Source organism: Oncorhynchus tshawytscha, linkage group LG26 (assembly GCF_018296145.1).
Source record: "Oncorhynchus tshawytscha isolate Ot180627B linkage group LG26, Otsh_v2.0, whole genome shotgun sequence".
Taxonomy (NCBI): domain Eukaryota; kingdom Metazoa; phylum Chordata; class Actinopteri; order Salmoniformes; family Salmonidae; genus Oncorhynchus; species Oncorhynchus tshawytscha.
The window spans coordinates 11914056-11927367 of NC_056454.1; the positions used below are offsets into that span (position 1 = coordinate 11914056).

The window sequence follows — 13312 nt, forward strand, 5'->3', positions numbered from 1 at the left end:
AGAAATGCGTGGTCAGCAGTTAGTTAGCTACTTTCATTTTTTCTCTGCGCTCACCTGAAGAAACAACGGTTAGGGGACCATTACCTTTGTAAATTATTTATTCATTTATTATTCATTGCTTGGATGCTGTTGTCTCTGCCAGCCAGCCATTAAACCAATCAGTTTAATATAATCAGATGTGGAATGTTATCAACGGAAATAACACAAAGTTTTAGCGTTTTAGGGAACAAAGGGAATACATTTTGGAGAGTGCATAAGAGTTCTACAAAGGGCTTTCTTCCACTATTTCCTGTAAAACTAACTCTTCTGATTTCTCCATGGTTAGTCTCTCACTGTGTTTCTTGTTAAATTAAAGCCTTATGGTCTCCATGGTTGTTTAGGAGATCTGTGGTGTGTCCTATAATCGATGTGATCAGCGACGAGACGTTTGAATATATGGCAGGCTCAGACATGACCTATGGAGGATTTAACTGGAAGCTGAATTTCCGTTGGTATCCCGTGCCTCAGAGAGAGATGGACAGGCGCAAAGGGGACAGGACACTCCCTCTCAGGTGCACACAAGATACATACCTTCATCTGTGGCCGTGTTGAAATGCATTTCTTTGTACTGAAAGAATTGTCTACGTCCCAAATGGCACCCTATTGACTTTATAGTGCACTACGTTTTGTAAAAGTAGTGCACTACAGTATATAGGGATTCGGGTACCATTTGGGATGCATGCTTTGTTATCACAGTGCTGCCAAGCCAGGGGCTGGTGGATCAGAGTCAGCAAGGAGAGGACAGTAACATTAAAGAACAGTTTATTGAGAATCTCATCAGACAAAACAAATGTTAGCTCTAGCGTTGTCATTTCAGCTGAGAATAGGTTGTTTGAAATGCCTGGGAAGCTGCAGAGTTGACATCATTGATGTGGATTTCTTTAGAAGCATTTTCTTCTGATAACTGCAGCTTTGATGGCTTTCATTTGCAGATAGAAATGGATTGCATTTCTGTCCATTTGTTTTTTTGTTTTATTATTTGATACAGTAGCTATATTTGTAGTTTCATGTTGCAACTAGTTCCATTGTCAAACACGAAAATACTAAAGCAGGACTTAAATGGAGCCGGTGCTGCAAAATATTGACTAAGTTCTCCATCGATCATATTACATTGGACAGAGCAACAACATGGTGTTTACGATGGTGTCACTCAATGCTTCATAAATCTGATTTCTATTATCGTTAAAGGATTATCTCCAAGGCCTAGCTGTGTCTGTTTGCTTTTCTTTAGCAGAATGAAAATGGCAGAGAGTTGTTCAAACAATGAGGGTGGTTTTGCACTGAGATTGTCTGTTCCACGGCATCCATGTCTTTTAACTGGGCCAGTCGAGGTCAGGCTTGTTCGTGTGAAAGAGTAGTTTCCAAAGTGCCCATTCGTTTGATGAAAACATTTAAACAATTGTGCAGCAAGGTGATTTAATCATGCCTTGCTAATCAAACCATAGTTCCTCCCCCCAGAAATTATTATATTAATGTAACATTACTGTATGCCATAGATATTGATTATTTGCGAGCTGACATGTTTCTCAATGTAAGATATGTCTCTTGCAAGATGTATTTCTTTATCCACACTCATAATTTTTCTCCTACAGAACCCCTACAATGGCTGGAGGGTTATTCTCTATTGACCGGACATATTTTGAAGAAATAGGCACATACGATCCAGGGATGGACATTTGGGGCGGAGAGAACTTGGAGATGTCTTTCAGGGTGAGTGATTGATAATAGAGGGCTGAGCTCTGCTTGGTTATTATGACAATGAAAGTGCCATGTGTGTGTGTGCGTACTTGCATGCATGTTTGTTTGTGTGTGTGTGTATTGTGTATGTGTGTGTGACCTCTTGCTGTTGTGTGTGCAGATCTGGCAGTGTGGCGGCTCTCTGGAGATTATCACTTGTTCCCATGTGGGTCACGTGTTCCGAAAGGCCACCCCTTACAGCTTCCCTGGGGGCACGGGTCAAGTCATCAACAAGAACAACAGGCGATTGGCCGAGGTGTGGATGGACGGCTTCAAAGACTTCTTCTATATCATATCACCAGGTACGCTATCACGCCTCCATTTTAATCTGTTGTTGTCTCTCAGCGGGTGGGAATACATATGGACTGGACTGGGAATGCAGACCTGGGTTCAAATAGTATTTGAAATAATTTCAAAAACTTAAGCTGGGTTTAAGCTGGAGTTTCTTGGCGCAATGGAACCAATAGAATTGTTGGAAAATGGTACACCCCACCCACCTGGGACTCCATGCAGACTAAAGCAAATGGTAAAGGGATTTAAAAGATTTCAAATAGAAGTTCAACACAGATCTGATGGAGTGGCAATGCCTATGGCCTCAGTGTAAATCGCTGAGTTCAAAGGATGTACTTTAAGTGTGGAATCAGTCCCTGCCTATCATGTTGGGTATAAGTGGCATGTGGGTAGTTGACATGAGGCCCCTGTTTTTTGTCCATGATGGCAAACACAAATATAACTTCACTTAAATTGGCTAAAATTGTGATATAATAGTAAAATCTTTGAGTAAATTCATGCAGTTTATCATTTGTTTTCTTACGATTTTGAACCAAACGTGGCAATTGTCCAGTGGTGTAACTGTCCCAGGTAAGGTTGTGGAACTTTGAACTTAAGTAATTTAATGAAAAAAATGAACAAAATTCCATTCGCCTACTCTTTTAGCTATAACACAGAAGTTTATTTCAAGAAACAATAGTCTATTCATGATATTTCCAAATAGTTCTGATTGATTACATGTCCCTAAAAGCAATGTCCACTTGGTGTGACCTAATTCTGTGATTAAACAACGAGCCAGCATTTGGGCACCGAGGAGGGTTCTCTTGAAATGAGCACATGGCCTTAACAGATTGTAAGTGTCATCAGAATTTTTTATCAATATATTGCACCTCTGCCATTGCCATAAAGGTGGTCAGTTTCTTAGTCCTTTGGTGTGATGCCTTTTGAATGTATACAGTATACAGTGTCTTCGGAAATTATTCAGATCCCTTGACATTTTTCAACATTTTGTTACATTACAGCCTTATTCTAAAATTGATTAAATTGTTTTTTTTTCCGCCTCATCAATCTACACACAATACCCCATAATGACAAAGAAAAAACTGATTTGTAGACATTTTTGAAAATGTATTAAAAATGCAAAACTGAAATGTCATATTCACATAAGTATTCAGACCCTTTACTCAGTACTTTGTTGAAGCAGAGATTACAGCCTGGAGTCTTGTATATAACGCTACAAGCTTGGCAAACCTGTATTTGTGGAGTTTCTCCCATTCCTTTCTGCATATCCTCTCAAGCTCTGTCAGGTTGGATGGGGAGCATTGCTGCACAGCTATTTTCAGGTCTCTCCAGATATGTTAGATCGGGTTCAATTCCGGGCTCTGGCTGGGCTACTCAAGGACATTCAGAGACTTGTCCCGAAGCCACTCCTGCGTTGTCTTGGCTGTGTGCTTAGGGTCATTGTCCTGTTGGAAGGTGAACCTTCGCCCCAGTCTGAAGTCCTGAGCACTCTGGAGCAGGTTTTCATCAAGGATCTCTCTGTACTTTGCTCCGTTCATCTTTGCCTCAATCCTGACTAGTCTCCCAGTCCCTGCCGCTGAAAAGCATCCCCACAGCATGATGCTGCCACCACCATGCTTCTCCATAGGTATGGTGCCAGGTTTCCTCCAGACGTGACGGCAGGCATTCAGGTCAAAGAGTTCAATCTTGGTTACATCAGACCAGAGAATTTTGTTTCTCATGGTCTGAGATTCTTTAGGTGCCTTTTGGCAAACTCCAAGCGAGCTGTCATTTGCCTTTTACTGGGGAGTGGCTTCTGTCTAGCCATTCTACCATAAAGGCCTGATTTGGTGGAGTGCTAAAGAGATTGTTGTCCTTCTGGGATGTTCTCCGATATCCACAGAGGAACTCTAGAGCTCTGTCAAAGTGACCATCGGGTTCTTGGTCACCTCCCTGACCAAGGCCCTTCTCCCCCGATTGCTCAGTTTGGCCGGGCGGCCAGCTCTAGGAAGAGTCTTAACAAATTTCTTCCATTTAAGAATGATGGAGGCCACTGTGTTCTTGGGACCTTCAATGCTGCAGACATTGATACCCCTGCCTCAACACAATCCTATCTCGGAGCTCTACGTACAATTCCTTTGACCTCATGGCTTGTGGGAACTTTTATAGGCAGGTGTGTGCCTTTCCAAATCATGTCTAATGAATTTAATTTACCACAGGTGGACTCCAGTCAAGTTGTAGAAACATCTAAAGGATGATCAATGGAAACAGGATGCGTCTGAGCTCAATTTCAAGTCTCATAGCAAAGGGTCTGAATACTTATGTAAATAAGGTATTTCTGTAGATTTTTCTATTTAAATACATTTGCAAAAAATTCTAAATATCGTTTTTTCGCATTGTTATTGTGGGGTATTGTGTGTAGATTGCTGAGAAAAAAATCATATTAAATCAATTTTAGAATAAGGCTTTAACGTAACAGAATGTGGAAAAGTCAAGGGGTCTGGATATTTTCAGAAGGCACTGTTTATCCATATTTTTTTATAAAGTACAAAAAGCAATGAAAACATGTTGTGGGGACATCATATAGGTTTACTGTTAACAATAAGGCCCACATTGGACCATACTGCCTGAGATTTCCAACGGTGTGACAGCTTTTTTCCCTTGGTGTGACATGAAGATGTGTCACACCAGAGGAAATAGCGGTCATTCCAGGGGACATAACCCATTAATAAACATACAGTACCAGTCAAAAGTTTGGACACACCTACTCATTCAAGGTTTCTTATTTCTTTTTTACTCTTTTCTACATTAAATGATAGCGAAGACATATCTGTGAAATAACATACATGGTACCATGTAGTAACCAAAACATTGTTAAACGAATGAAAATATATTTTAGATTCTTCAGAATAGCCACTCATCTCCTTGATGACAGCTTTGTACACTCTTTGCGTTCTCTCAACCAGCTTCACCTGGAATGCTTTCACAACAGTCTTGAAGGAATTCCCACACACACTTGTTGGGTGCTTGTCCTTCCCTCTGCCGTCAAACTCATCCCAAACCATCTCAATTGGGTTGAGGTTTGGTGAATGTGGAGGCCAGGTCATCTGATGCAGCACTCCATCACTCTCCTTCTTGGTCAAATAGCCCTTACACAGTCTGGAGGTGTGTTGGGTTATTGTCCTGTTGAAAAACAAATGATGGTCCCGCTAAGCGCAAACCAGATGGGATGGCGTATCGCTACAGAATGCTGTGGTAACCATGCTACCACAAGTGTGCCTTGAATTCTAAATAAATCACCAACAGTGTCACCAGCAAAGCACCATCACACCTCATGGTGGGAACCACACATGCAGCGATCATCTGTTCACCTACTCTCTCACAAAGACACGGCGGTTAGAACCAAAAATCTCAAATTTGGACCAAAGGACAGATTTCCATAGGTCTAATATCCATTGCTCGTGTTTCTTGGCCCTAGCAAATCTCTTCTTCTTATTTGTCTCCTTTAGTTGTAGTTTGCAGCGAAGGCCTGATTCACACAGTGTCCTCTGAACAGCTGATGTTGAGATGTGTCTGTTACTTGAACTCTGTGAAGCATTTATTTTGGCTTCAATTTCTGAGGCTGGTAACTCTAATGAACTTATCCTCTGCAGCAGAGGTAACTCTGGGTCTTCCTTTCCTGTGGTGGTCCTCATGAGAGCCGTTTCATAAGAGTGCTTGATGATTTTTGCGACTGCACTTGAAGAAATGTTCAAAGTTATTGTAATAATTCGGATTGACTGACCTTCGTGTCTTAAAGTAATGATGGACTGTCGTTTCTCTTTGCTTATTTGAGCTGTTCGTGCCATAATATGGACTTGGTCTTTTACCAAATAGGGCTGTCTTCTGTATACCACCCCTAGCTTGTCACAACCCAACTGATCGGCTCAAACACATTAAGAAGGAAAGAAATTCCACAAATGAACTTTTAACAAGGCACACCTGTTAATTGAAATGCATTCCAGGTGACTACCTCATGAAGCTGGTTCAGAGAACGCCAAGAGTGTGCAAAGCTGTCATAAAGGGTGGCTACTATGAAGAATCTCAAATATAAAATTTGTTTAACACTTTTTTGGTTACTACATGATTCCACATGTGTTATTTCATAGTGTTGATGTTTTCACTATTATTCTACAATGTAGAAAATCGTAAAAATAAAGAAAAACCCTTGAATGAGTAGGTGTCCAAACTTTTTTCTGGTACTGTATATCATGACCTTTTTAGACCTATTTTTCATGAAGTAACACTGAATTAGACTATTTGTATCCTCTTGCAATTTTGATACTTTTAAGTGATTCTGAGGTCAATATTTATGTATTCATTCTCCCACGCCTGGTTTCTCACTCTCATCATGTGAACATTGTTCTGGCGACCTCTGGGTCTGTCTCTGCCCTCTAGGGAGGGTCTAGTTATTTTACCTGGCCTAGTGACGATGCAGACACATATTGGGGGCTGGCTGTGGTGCTCCCATTCCTGGTTCTCATCCATCTCCTTAGTCCCTCTATGTCTGTCCTAACATTTTCACTCCTCCTGACTGATGGGCATACGTGATCCACCCTGGGAGGGCCCCCATTAGCCGTGCCTCTTTTGGAGACTGTTCCCCCTCCCCTGCTCTACCTGGTTGATCCTGCCATATTCTTGTCCCAAATATTAAGCCATACTAGTGGGTATGTACACATGGTCGATGCAGTGAAACCGAATGGCTCATTAAATCCAGTTATGGTTTCATGAATCGCTCCAATGTTACTTGGATAACTGTGGCAATTCTAGTGCTAAAATATGCCAACAAGTCCCGACTTTTGGGCACACGTGCATTTATCAGACTCAAAACCCATACAGGTGCTCCGGACCGTGGCACTGGTGTCTCATTCGAATGTCTGCCCTATCATCTTTGGATTGTAGTTTCTGTGCCTACCATGGGTAACGGAGAATCCGAATTTGATTTCCGGAGAGTCTGAGTCTGAGAAACGGCTACCACATACAAGGAAGGCAGCAGGCACACAAATGATCAACTCCTGATTCGCGGAGGTAGTGATGAAAAATTCTGTATTTAACTTTTATTTAACTAGGCAAGTCAGTTAAGAACAAATTCTTATTTACAATGACGGCCTACCAAAAAGCAAAGGGCCTCCTGCTGGGACGGGGGCTGGGATAAAAAAATGATAATACAGGACACTTCAAGTCCGTGTAATTAAAACTAGTACACTTAAAATCCTTTAATGAGGATCCATTGCTGATGTATAGAACTAATGTTAAGAAGCATTTTTAGTCAGAAACTTCTGAAAGTGTCCCATTGATTATGTTTTAACAGTAAAATGTGACTGCCTGTTGTGTATTATCCATCGGCGTGACATAATGTCCTATGGGGTGACGCCAACAAATGCAAGGGAAAAAAGTTTATTTTTATCTAGATTTAGTGAAGTTGCTGTGAATCATACCCAAAATGTAATAGCGAGACACTTAGTTATCATCATTATACAAGGAAATTGTATTTCATGTGAAATGCAAGAATATGATCAATGATTTTTAAAGACATGTCTCTAAATAATGAGTCAAAATATTTTTCTTGTTTATTTTGGAATCATTAAACCTTTATAATATTAACATGAATTGTAATGTCACACCAGCAGGCAAATTCAAGGCACTAATACATGAAATGTTTCATTAAATTGGATATGAACTCAAAATTGAAAGTGGCCATTTAACATTTTGAGTTGTTTAGACATAGTTTATTGTCACTGTTTTTTTCAACCTTAATTTTAAGGGAAATTATTATACCCACGTATTTATGTGGGTTCTGAAAATAGACTGCTCATGTCGTTTTGCATTCACCACATGACTTATTCCCCTGCTTACACACACAGAATATAAAATATTTGCCTATATTGGCTAGTGTAGCCTCCTATGCCAATACTATGCGTGTTAGGCACCATAAGACCTATCATTATGTCTTATAGGAATATCCTCCAGAATCTTCATTCCACAGTCATTTCCTCATTACTGTATGTTCTTCAGGATAGGGTCATTTCTCCTCTGGACTGTACTGTATGCCGTGAGCTCTGTAACTAGATTATATGTAACAAATTGGTTTGAAAGGGAAGCAACCTGTACTGTATCTTGCTCTAATCTACCTCTACTCTGGTTCACGTTTCTTCTCCTCATTGTCTCACTGAGTCTCATGCCTTCACTCTACTGTTCTTTGCGTTCGTCTTCCATTGAGTTTTGATGTTGCTCTTGACGTGCAGGACAAGGCATTTGATCTTTTATTCATACGAAAGCGCTGTACTACTGTGAGTATCTTTCAAGACTGGTGCTTTTCTGAACTTGAGTTCCCATATTCATGCGAGATGTTGTTTATGACATGGGTTGGAGATCTCACGGGAGACTCGGAACAATGCTGTCACCACAGCTCAGTATTCATTTGGCTGCCTGAGCCAAGTAATGTTCTAGGATCCTCAAAAAGTTATACAGCGGCACCATCGAGAGCATCTTGACTGGCTGTATCACCTCTTGGTATGGCAAATGCACCGCCCTCGACCGCAAAGTGCTACAGATGGTGGTGCGAACAGCCCAGTACATCACTGGGGCCGAGCTCTATACCATCCACTACCTCTATATTAGGCGGTGTCAGAGGAAGGCCTGAGAAATTGCAAAATTCTCCAGCCACCCAAGCCGTAGATTGTTCACTCTGCTGCCGTCCAGCAAACGGTACCGGAGCATCGGCTCTTGGACCAAAAGGCTCCGAGACAGCTTCTACCCACAAGCCATAAGACTGCTAAATAGTCCGGGTAACCATTTAATTAAATATCTGCACTGACCCTATCTTGCACTGACTCTATGCACAGTCACAAGACTATACTGTACAATGAGTGTACAAAATATTAGGAACACCTGCTCTTTCAATGAAAAACAAACCAGGTGAATCCAGGTGAAAGCTATGATCCCTTATTGACATACACTCAACGAATTGTATAAGGCCATAAGAAAACAAGAAAATGTTCATCCAGAAGCCACGCTCCTAGTGGCCTAGGACTTTAATGCAGGGAAAATTAAATATTTTTTGTCTAATTTCTACCAGCATGTCACATGTGCAACCAGAGGGGAAAAAAAACTCTAGACCACCTTTACGCCACACACAGAGACGCATGCAAAGCTTTCCCTCGTCCTCCATTTGGCAAATCTGACCATAATTCCATCCTCCTGATTCCCGCATACAAGCAAAAACTAAAGCAGGAAGTAGCAGTAACTCGCTCAATGCTACACTACAGGACTGTTTTGGTAGCACAGACTGGAATCAATGGCATTGAGGAGTATACCACCTGTCACCGGCTTTATCAACATGTGCATCGACGACGTCATCCCCACAGTGACTACGTACATATCCCAACCAGAAGTCATGGATGACAGGCAACATCCGCACCGACCTAAAGGCTAGAGCACTAATCCAAAAGAAATCCCGCTATGCCCTCAGACGAACCATCAAACAGGCAAAGTGTCAATACAGGACTAAGTTTGAATCCTACTACACCGGCTCTGACTCTCGTAGGATGTGACAGGGCTTGCAAATTATTACGGATTACAAAGGGAAACCCAGCCACAAGCTGCCCAGAGCTAACTTCGGGGTGTTCTGGACGACTGTGTGATCACGCTCTCCGTGGCTGATGTAAGCAAGACCTTTTAAACAGGTCAACATTCACAAAGCCACAAGGGTGTGTCTCAAAGCATGCGTGGGCCGACTGGCAATAGGTCAGAGACCTGGCAGTGTGGTGCCAGGACAACAACCTCTCCCTCAATGTGAGCAAGACAAAGGAGCTGGTTGTGGACTACAGGAAAAGGAGGGCCGAACAGGCCCCCATTAACATCGCGAGGGCTGTAGAGGAGCGGGTTGAGAGTTTCAAGTTCCTTGGTGTCAACATCACCAACAAACTATCATGGTCCAAACACACCAAGAGAGGTGTGAAGAGTGCACTACAACACCTTTTCCCCCTCAGGAGATTTGGCATGGGTCCCCAGATCCTCAACGTTCTACAGCTGCACCATCGAGAGCATCACTGCCTAGTATGGCAACTGCTCTGTATCTGACCATAAGGCACTACAGAGGGTAGTGAGTACGGCCCAGTACATCACTGGGGCCAAGCTTTCTGCCATCTAGGACCTCTATACTTGGCGTGTCAGAGGAAGGCCCCAAAAATGGTTAAAGACTCCAGTCACCCAAGTCATAGGCTGTTCTCTCTGCTACCGCACGGCAATTGGTACCGGAGTGCCAAGTCTAGGCCCTAAAGGCTCCTTAACAGCTTCTACCCCCAATCCATAAGACTGCTGAACAATGAATCTAATGGCCACCCGGACTATTTACATTGACACCCCCCCCCCTGTTTTTACACTGCTGTTACTCGCTATTTATTATCTATGCATAGTCACTTTACCCCTACCCACATGTACAAATTACCCCGAATAACTTGCACCCCCACACATTGACTCGGTACCGGTACCCCCTGTATATAGCCTTCTTATTGTTATATAATTTTCTTGTGTTACTTTTTATTACATTTTTTACTTTAGTTTATTTAGTAAATATTTTCTTTACTCTTTTTCTTGAACTGCATTGTTGGTTAAGGGCTTGTAAGTAAGCATTTCACAGTAAGATCTACATCTGTTGTATTCGGCGCATGTGACAAATACAATTTGATATCACTTGTTAAATCCACTTCAATCACAGAAGGATTTTTAAGCCTTGAGACAATTGAGACATGGATTGTGTATGTGTGCCATTCAGAGGGTAAATGGGCAAGACAAAAGATTTAAGTGCCTTTGAATGGGGTATGATACTAGATATGATACTATCATACCCCATTCAAAGGCTCTTATCTATGATAATGATAGATGCCAGGCGCACCGGTTTGTGTGTGTCAAGAACTGCAACGCTCCTGGGTTTCACAGTCGACAGTTTCCTGTGTGTATAATGAATTATCCACCACCCAAAGGACATCCAGCCAACTTGACACAACTGTGGGGAAGCATTGGAGTCAACACGGGCCAGCATCACTGTGGAACGCTTTCGACACCTTGTAATCAATGCCTTGACAAATTGAGGCTGTTCTGAGGGCAAAAGGGGTACAACTCAATATTAGGAAAGTGTTCCTAATGTTTTGTACACAGTGTATATACACACACTCACTCACACACACTACAATGACACTCTCACACATTCATATACACTACATACACACACAACAACATATTCACTTGTCTTTATTATCTATCCTGATGGCTAGTCACTTTACCCTGCCTTCATTTACATACTGTATCTACTTCAAATACCTCATACCCCTGCACATTGATCAAGTCTACACCTGTTGTATTCGGCGCATTTGATAAATAAAATTGTATTTTAAGTGTTTTGCATGGAAGGCAAGGCACCCTTTCTAGGTTTCCAGAATGCTCTTCAGTCTGTCTGCTGAGGGTTAGAGGCAGGCCCAGTACCTAAGTCATTTTTGGAAAAGCATGCTCGCAGTATCCTCTGAAGGCTGCAGCCAGGCAGGCAGTAGAGAGAGAGAGAGAGAGACAGTGCTGAGGCTGTGATAGATGAGCCACCCTGTCTAGTGTAGCCTGGTCGACATTCAGTCTGCCTCTCCAGGATATTAGAGGGGATGATAAGGTCAGAGCAGCTCCACTGTTAGTATGCATTCCAAATTGCACCCTATTCCCTATATTAGGTGTGGGCAAACCTTTTGGTTCTAGGGCCACATCGGGATTTCAAAATTCAAACAAGGGTAGCTCAGATTTGTTTGTCAAAATCAATTTCCGGGCTAGAAAAAGTTATTTGAAAATATGTAGGTCCATTATACATTTCTACAGACTTTCTCCCTAGTTTTAGGCATTCAAGTGTAACCAAAATGTTTGTGGGTATAACTGATGGTGGCTCCCGATGGTGGCTAATATTAAACATGAAGTTAAACTCAGACATATCAGAATTACAAGCAGACTGGCAGCACCATAAGTCCCAGAGTGGTGGGGCAATTGTTTCCCCCTGGGGCCCAGAGTTTTTCCTTATCTGTTAGCCTAACCAGAAAAACTCTGGACCCGATAAGGTATGACAGTGATTAATCAGTTGTAAAATGGTTATATATGGGCTATGATGGGGACCAGTTTTTCCAAATCAGGTCACATGTTTTTTTTTTAATCCTGAAAAAAAATCCTGGCCCTGGGGGGGGATGAAAACTCTCTCAAACTGCAGCAACCTTATACTTGTTTATATTAATTTTATTTAGACTAGATTAAGAGTTGGATTTCCTCTACACAGAGGCAACAACGGATAGACAATAGAACTCACATGGCTGAGCTTGCTTTATGCATGTTTGCATCATGCATGCCTATGCAACTGTAGTTCTAATTAAACATTTACTCACAGTCTATGTCGTCACTATTATGTTGATTGACTTTGAATATAAACCACATTTCATCACATTCACATTTTCTCCTGACACACAAATGGATTATACATTTCCAATTTGTTTACCCTGACCAGATGGACTGGGTGCATAGGCTGTTTGCAGCTGCTATTATTAGTAGCCTACAGTTGATCAGACTGAAAATTCGTCTTGTTTTTATCCCATCTTCAATGGTTAGGTGTAGCCTAAGCTGCTGCAACATTTACAGTTGAAGTCGGAAGTTTACATACACTTAGGTTGGAGTCATTAAAACTTGTTTTTCAACCACTCCACGAATGTCTTGATAACAAACTCTAATTTTTGCAAGTCGGTTAGGACATCTACTTTGTGCATGACACAAGTAATTTTTCCAAAAATTGTTTACAGACAGATTATTTCACTGTATCACATTTCCACTGGGTCAGAAGTTTACATACACTAAGTTGACTGTGCCTTTAAACAGCTTGGAAAATTCCAGAAAATTTATGTCTTGGCTTTAGAAGCTTCTGATAGGCTAATTGACATAATTTGAGTTAATTGGAGGTGTACCTGTGGATGTATTTCAAGGCCTACCTTCAAACTCAGTGCCTCTGTGCTTGACATCATGGGAAAATCAAAAGAAATCAGCAAAGACCTCAGAAAAATAATTGTAGACCTCCACAAGTCTGGTTCATCCTTGGGATCATTTTCCAAACGCCTGAAGGTACCACGTTAATCTGTATAAATACCATGGGACCACGCAGCCGTCATACCGCTCAGGAAGGAGGCGCATTCTGTCTCCTAGAGATTAATGTACC

The 13312-nt window shown here is 41.7% G+C and overlaps 1 protein-coding gene across 1 annotated transcript in view; it reads left to right on the top strand.

Annotated features, from left to right (window-relative positions):
* The window catches only part of LOC112225168 (polypeptide N-acetylgalactosaminyltransferase 13), a 74557-nt gene that overhangs the window by 35690 nt on the left and 25555 nt on the right, over positions 1-13312 (top strand). Inside the window, exons 6-8 of the mRNA XM_024388850.2 lie at positions 381-551; positions 1632-1749; positions 1898-2078. Of these exons, the coding sequence (XP_024244618.1) occupies positions 381-551; positions 1632-1749; positions 1898-2078 (470 nt within the window). The remainder of the gene's footprint in view (positions 1-380; positions 552-1631; positions 1750-1897; positions 2079-13312) is intronic.